The sequence below is a fragment of the Pyxicephalus adspersus genome, chromosome 12 (assembly GCF_032062135.1).
Source record: "Pyxicephalus adspersus chromosome 12, UCB_Pads_2.0, whole genome shotgun sequence".
Lineage (NCBI taxonomy): Eukaryota > Metazoa > Chordata > Amphibia > Anura > Pyxicephalidae > Pyxicephalus > Pyxicephalus adspersus.
Window position 1 is genome coordinate 28,285,692 of NC_092869.1, and position 7,973 is coordinate 28,293,664.

A 7,973-nucleotide genomic window follows, 5' to 3' on the forward strand; every position below is an offset into this window, starting at 1 on the left:
ATAACAGATGCATGTAGCAAGTTGTTTACTTGACGTTTTATTTTTTGTTACTCTATCTGAGGTTTGCAGTGTTTTAACGTTGGAAGAACACCCTATGTGAAAGGTGTTTCTCATATCTTTATGTGACAGCCTTATGTTATCATACATTCAGCGTAGACCAAATATATTGCCTGATCCTATTTTTTTTTTTAATTTATCTCACCGTTGACAGACAGCAGATGAAGTTATTATGGGGATTTTTGGATTGTTATATTAATATTGAAAAGGAGGTTTATGGAAGGAGGACAGAGAACAGGTAGTAAAAAAATGGTAGGGATGGAGAGAAGGTACCAAGGATGAAGAAAGGAATATGTAATACAAATTAATGCATGCATGCATGTGAAGGTTGTATTCATGGTGGCTTCCAGTGCTTCCCTGAAGTTTGGCTTACCATAGTCCCTGGATGATGAAAGCACTGATGCACTTCCCTAGACTTTAAGTTTGGAACTATAAAATTCTGTATTTCCAAATAACTTTCTCTCTCAATGACAATGGTCACCGGGACAATTAGAAAGGTTGAACCTACTAAGCAAGGACACAGATAGCAATAAAACATGACAGGGGGGTTAAATATTCTACAATCTATTAAAAAAAAATTGTTTTTTATTCTGTGGTTTGGTATGCAGAATAAAAACTCTCACTTTGCCACAGACCTTCCAATTAGCCCATACAGTACCTACCTTCCATCCGCTAACCATTTAGCTGTAAAAATAAACCAATGTGTAACATAGAAGTCACTAAAGTGGTGTGCACTCCAAATTGGACCTGAATAGCATAGTCCGCTTTTTAAATACACTATTCCCATAAATAACCTCCCTTTATTCCCTTGATGGTGCCAACATTTTAATCCAACTTTATTCTATGTTCGGAATCTTCAGCCTTCTTGATTGGCCAGGAAGCCATGACGTAGTTGCAGCACATAGGAATGATAGTTCATTAATTCCATCTCCAAGGTATACTGTAAATATACACAGCAAATTGTGTTCCAAACACAATTGAAAAAAGTCGTATAAAGTGCAGATAAAGTCAGTCAGATAAAGTTAAATAGAAATATATATATATTTTGTATATCTTTATTAAACATTTAAAAGTACAAAAAAATAGCAAAATACACTATTGTCTTTCAAGTAGCTTTATAAGCATATAAAAGAGTAAAAAACAAAGTGTACAGAAATGGTCATAAAGATATGATTAACTAGAAGAGGAAAGGTGAAAGAACTCTGTATGTCCAGCAATATACATAAAAAATAACAAAAGACTTCAATTTAGAAAACCTAAGTATTGAAAAGCCCAGGGAAAGAAAAAGAACATGAACAAGAACATGAAGCATGGTAAGGAAAGTTCACAATAACATTCCTTGTAGACGCCTGATAAAAGATAATGGCTTGGGAAAAAGTAAAGTATCTAAGCACATTTTGTGAAGGTTTCCAAGGTCTCCAATAGGAAAATCAGAAGTAATGTAGCTTATGCCTATAAAACATCTAAATCCCCAACTGAATATTAATAATAAATTGCATCATCACCATAATAAAAATAAATGGTGTCATAATAATGTAATAGACTAATAATATTAAATAGCATCATCAATATAATAATAAATAGCATCATAATAATGTAATAGAATAATTAAATTTAATAGCATCATCACATCATTGCTGACTGTGACATCTAGGTGGCAGTGACATTATGCTTATTTCAACAAGATCCTAAGGAACTTTAATGATCATTCCAGATCCCAGCATTTTCCTGCAGGTTCAATTGTGTTCCTAATCTCTCCCACTCAAGTCAATGGAAGTTGTGAGGCACCAATTTTTGGAAGTGGCTGCATGTGACTATGGTAGAGCCAAAAAGTTACTTTTGGCCACACAGTTGCAGTTTAAAAAAAATCAATGCTGCAGTCGCATGCACAGGTGGTTGCCGGTGATGCACATTGCCGCTCCTGGCCGCACAGCAGCAATATGCTGTGCACCTGGGTGTTACCCACCATGCAGTAGCCCAAATACTGCAGAGTATTCTATTCTGCACTGTTTTGCAGCATTTTTACTCAGTATTCCCTGTAATTTAATTGGCAGAATAACTATGTCACTATGCCCTATGGACGGTAAGTACATCCAATTCTTTTCCCTTCTACAGATGTCTTCTTGTGCTATATTCGGTGTATTGACAAGGAGGAGTTCATATTAAAAAAGTGAACCTTCCTTGCTTTAAAGCAAACCTGTTGCAAAAGTGGACCTGTTTCTTTGCCCTGACCACTAGTGCTATGGCTCTCAGATGTGGAAAACAGTCCAATAGATCAGCTGGTGGAGACATTTACATATCATCATAATACGAATATAACAGCACAGCATGAACTCTAATAAAGGTGTTTGCAATCCAGATAGAAATAATATTATTCTAATAATATACAGGATTTATATATCGCCAACATATTACGCAGCACTGTACATTAAATATGGGTTGCAAATGACAGACGTATACAGACACACAGGAGGAGAGGACCCTGCCCCAAAGAGCTTACAATCTAGGAGGTGGGGGAATCTACACACAATAGGTAATACAGAATAAACCAATAATGAGTCAAAAATCTTAAATTTTAGAGTATACACAAATTTCTTCCCCTGCATTTTGACTGACTGATTTTCACATACCTACAGTTTTATCCAAATTTTTGTAACCAGGAGAACAGGAAGAACAAGTTTCCCTGTGATGTAAGACTATGGAATGTGTAGATTGGAAGAAGGCAGACAGCTGTCATTAAATCCAGCCTGACACTGACCTGCTCAGTACAGGTGCTCAGTACAGGTGTATCAGCCTGTTGTCCCCTTCACCTGTCTGCTCCCTCCACACCCAGCAATCCTATAGTCTCCTATTACCACCTAGGAGAGAGGTGTAGCTCTCAGATCAGCCTCTTCTAATGTAGTCTACTGCATAAGGTGGAGCCTGAGTCTCTCCTCCTCCATGACCATTTTGATAAGATATCTACCATCTGGTCAATTCACACAAGCTTTGGAATCCTGAATATCTGGGAGGAAAAGAAAAAAAAAACATAGACCTTCTCCTGCTGCTCATTTACATCCAAGCAGACTCATCCAGGATAATCCATTCCCATCAGCTATGGATATGGGTGCTTCCTGACTTGTCTGATCTACAGCCTCCTCCCTTCTCTTCTACTCACTGTGTGATCAGGCTGAGAGCAGACACAATGGCCAAACAATATGATGTTTTATTCAGACTGCTTCTGATTGGGGACTCTGGGGTTGGCAAAACATGTTTGCTGTGCAGATTCACAGACAACGAATTCCATCCTACACATATCTCTACAATAGGTAAGCAAGTATTTGCTGCTGCTTTCATTGATGATCTGCCTTTAGTAATTGGAGATTATAGTGCTCTGTGTGTTTACATGCTGTCATTGCTGTAGGAAACATGCATTGACTCTACACTGATAAATATACCCTTGCCTTGTTTGTATGTGCCTCTAATTAGAGAGTAGCATTGTTTATGGAGCTAGACCTAGTCCCAGTCAATGGTATATTCATTGTAATTATTTTGCATGTAATGAAAAACTTGGCTTGCACAATGTAATATTATTCCTATAATATTAAAATGTATTATTTCTGATTTGGTTAGACTGATGTTCTGGATTAGTAGCAGTGTTCCTGTTCTGATCAGCCCCTGTCCCATTCTATCATTTGTTCCACCTGTAATTCCCAAGTGATTAAATGAATCAGCTGATGGCTGAGAGTTAATGACAGTTTTTTTTTAGTCTTCTGACCCAGTAAAAAGCTGCCCTTTATTCTGAAAAAGGTAAAATATGTTAGCAGATCCTAATTCAGATCAAAGCCAAATACCTGATTTATGTAGGTGATAGTTGAGTTGTATTAAACAATAATTTATTAATATATAACAACTAATGCCAAAAAATAAGATAAAAAACACGCACAGAGTGTGACCAGTTCAAATGGCCAATTTGAGAATATTATAGGATTAGATAAGTTACTATTGACATTACACTATTTATTGACTATTACACTACATTTATTATATTTGTTTTTTTATCTTCAACATTAAACCAAATGATATAAATATATCATTGCATTGTATATTGCTTTTAATATACAACTATACAGGTTGTGCTACTGTAGGGTTTTATTACAAATATTTAAATTCAAGATGGCTCTGCTGAATCATAATATTTGGTGAATATGCATAAACGAAGCTGCTTTGTAATATTTCAAGGAATTTACCACTCCTTTATCTGAATCACCCAATAAATGGTCAATTACAATTACTGCCTGTGCTTGGCATTCTTTTTTAAATGACATCACACGGTGTAAGCCTAGACAGACTGTATGAAGAGGATTAACGGAAATACTTATGTTCTCAGATTCTTTATGGTAATGCTAACAAAACATCTATGCTTCCTTGTAAATTACTTTTTAAACTAATATGCAAATTACTGCACACTTGTGTGAATGAGGTCATTGGGTTACAGAGGCAGACTGCTTCCGTAATAGGAAAATAAAAAGAGGTAGAAATTGTGCTCTGGGCATGGTTAGCACAATCTTTTTAGGATTATTTTTTCTTTGTGCGACACATACATATGTAGACAAAATATTGTGTAATTCAGGAGCCAGGACATCAATTCTGAAAGCCAACAGGGATTTGTTAATTTATTTGTGCTCAACCACCCTTGTGTTTTGAGTTGGGCATCCTCAGGCACCTTCTTACCATCAAAAATGTTCTCTGCTGCTGGAACCTTAAGGCCAAACTCTAGCATTACCTTCCATTTTTCTGTACTGTACTGAAGTTGCTTACTAAGATTTCACTGCAACAGTTGACTTTTCACAGGGTTCATTACAAAATGCAGCAAGCCAGATGGATTCCCCCCCCCCTCTTATTTCCTGGCTACCCCTTCCTATTCCAGACCTATCCTTTACATCCATTGGATTTCAGTTTATTAAATGCTATAAGCTCAGCTAAACACGTGGGTGTTACCCTGGGTGGTCTATAGGTCAGAGTTCTGTGATGTTGTAAGAAGCTATGTACAGCACCCTTCTGGCCCTTCCCACTAGCCATGATTTCCCCATATTGCACACGGTAGCATAGAAAAAAACAATAATGGCATCAATTTGATGACCTTAAAAGAAATAGAAATATTTTATTTAAAGAATATCAATTGCATGTTGAAAGAAGGAAAAAAAGGAGGAACCAGGAGGGGTAAAATGTTATGTTTTGAGACATATGTGACTGACACTTCTACCTGCTTTCTAAAATTTACCACCTGGCCAACCCCAACACATGAGAACTTTTACATTTGCATTCCTTGCCTTAGGAAACTGTTGACTTATCTAAGGTGTTCAGATTGAGATCAAAACTTCGAATACAATAAAAATGTGATGTAAGTTTTCCTATTCTTCTTAAAAATGTATATTAAGCTGCAAATGTGCAGTTTAATGTACATTCTCCGCTTATCTTTGTGCCGGAATGAATGAGTTCCTGTACACATGTGCCAAAATGACACCATTCTGACCCAATCAAATAAGATGGGTAAAGATCCCAATTCCTGAAGAAGAACATGCTGCGATGTCAGCAGCACCATGGGAACTAAGTAGGGTGAGTTCAGTTTTAAAGTACATGTGATATTTAAAAACTTTTATAATTTACCATGTGATTTTACATTTAAAAGGCATTTTCAGTATGTACAGTCTGTATTTAAAAAAGAATAATGCCTAATGATTGAACCATGAAGGCTTGTGTTAGGATCTTTTTAATGTCAGGTAAGAACATTCTGTTCCCATCTCCCAGCTGCTTTCATGCGCTGTCGCACACTTTTTCAGCAAACATTACACAGCATTAGGAAATCCTATGTGTGAAATACATGTAGATAGAAAGGTAATGCAACACCTATTGTCAAGATCAAAATAGTGGAAGGTACCCATTGTCAAGCAGGATTGATGACTAGGCTGTGTAGAAGGAGCAGCTGAAGGTACCCATAACATGAATACATTGATTGGAATATGTAAGTGCCTTTTGATTGTTCTATGTAAAAACCATAACATAAGGGTCATTACAAACAGTGAGCTGGCATCTGTTGTGGGCTCAAACATGGCGCCAAATCTTTTTTGGATGTACAGTTGCTGTTTGAAGATTTGTACAGCAACCACAGGTGCGTGCAAACTTAGCCATTGACCTTTGGCCACTGGTCAATGGCTAACCAAGCAATTTCACACCTTTCACTGTGAAAGGGCCCCAAACATGCATGAATGTATACAGTGATGACTTTATGTCTTGGGTAAGGATGAGTGAAAATTCACCAAAAAAAAGCAAAAATCATTTTAATTAACTGGAAACGTTCTGGAAAACTGCATGTAAAAAGGTTTTACAGGTGGGGCATGTTCCCATACCCCCAACCTCAGCAATTTTAGTGACAATACCAAAATCAAGGGCTCTGCAATAACTCACAATTTCAGAAATTAAGATTTATGAAATGTGTAAAGTTTTATATCAAAAACAACTTTGCAAAAATGTGTTTCTATTCCCTACTATGGGGAACAATAATGATCATTTGGAAAATCTAATCTGGAGCAGTTGTTTCTGTAGTTGTCCACATCTTTAGTGGTTATCCTAAAGATATATCATCTTGTCTATTCTTTTTCCTTATACCGGCTTTTTGCTAACAAACATCAACTGCAATGTCTGTAATCTTGAGATATGCGTGTTACATAAAACCTAGTTGACGGCAATGGAAATAATTAATTGTCAATAGCAAAATAAGTGTGTTCCCTGGGTACGCAGCCTTTGACATGGACATTATACTCTATAGAATACTTATATGAGTAGGTGAAAAAAGATCTTTCAATAAATGGAAATAATCTAATGTGTGCAGTCAGTCTGAGACCACATGAAATGGTTACATTGATTCAACAGTTCCCATGGTACTATAGTGTTGTGTTCATTTAATGGTTCTGGGATATCATGAGCTCAGTACTGTAACACAAGTGTATACCTCTGAGTGTGATATTAATAAAATGTAAGTGCCCCTGTTATCAATCCTAACAACCAGCCATAGATACATGCATGCAGAACATCTCCCTGCCTACACTCCACAGTCCATTTTCTGTCCACGCATAATGACCTGAAAGTCTTCATACCCCCAGCCCATCATATATGCTTAATGTACATCTTATGATGCAGTTGCTATGCAGCAGTGTTCTTTACCTGGTGATTGCACCACAAGGATTTCTGACGTATTTTTGTGAGCAACATGTTCCCAAATTCATTAATGTGTGAAGCATGAGATCACCATAGATACCGATTAGATGTGGTTTATAGTGTGGTCACCTGAACGGGCACAACATGTACTTTAACCATTTTTGCAGTCCGTGAACATATAGGTTATACTGACCTTGTCATTAAAAGCAGGCGCCATCCTAGTAGGAGCAGAGACACGAAAGACTTGGCAACTTTTTAATTCCAACACATGAGGTCAATTTAACCTGTATATGCTTGCCACATGTACTTTAAAGCTGAACTTAAGACATATCAAACATATACACATTAATTGAGCTCTGTAATAATTCACCAATAAATGTATTTTATTGCAACTTGGGTAGGTACAGCAATTCTTGAGTCCTTATACCAGCAAGAAGCTCTTGTACCCGCATGTACCCCTTGGGTTGTCCCCTCTTGCCAGGATTACGTCAATTCATATTTGATGAAGTTGCCTGGCCTCCTTCTCTGAGACATGTCTGTGGCTCAAAACCGCCTCACGCGTTTTGTGATGCCATCTTGATGGCTGTTGGGTTGGCATGAGGCAGTTTATAGACATATCTGCTATTGGGCATACTATTGTCCTGGGTTGTAGGCATGAATGTGTAATATGGGGGGCCGGAAATTTAATATGGGGGGCCGGAAGTTTAATATGGGGGGCC

General features: G+C 37.3%; 1 protein-coding gene across 1 annotated transcript in view; it reads left to right on the top strand.

Moving 5' to 3' along the window:
- The first annotated feature begins 2,953 nt into the window (after positions 1–2,953).
- The window catches only part of RAB15 (RAB15, member RAS oncogene family), a 44,867-nt gene continuing 39,847 nt past the window's right edge, over positions 2,954–7,973 (top strand). The window contains exon 1 of the mRNA XM_072427847.1: positions 2,954–3,365. Within this exon, the coding sequence (XP_072283948.1) occupies positions 3,242–3,365 (124 nt within the window). The 5' untranslated portion in view covers positions 2,954–3,241. The remainder of the gene's footprint in view (positions 3,366–7,973) is intronic.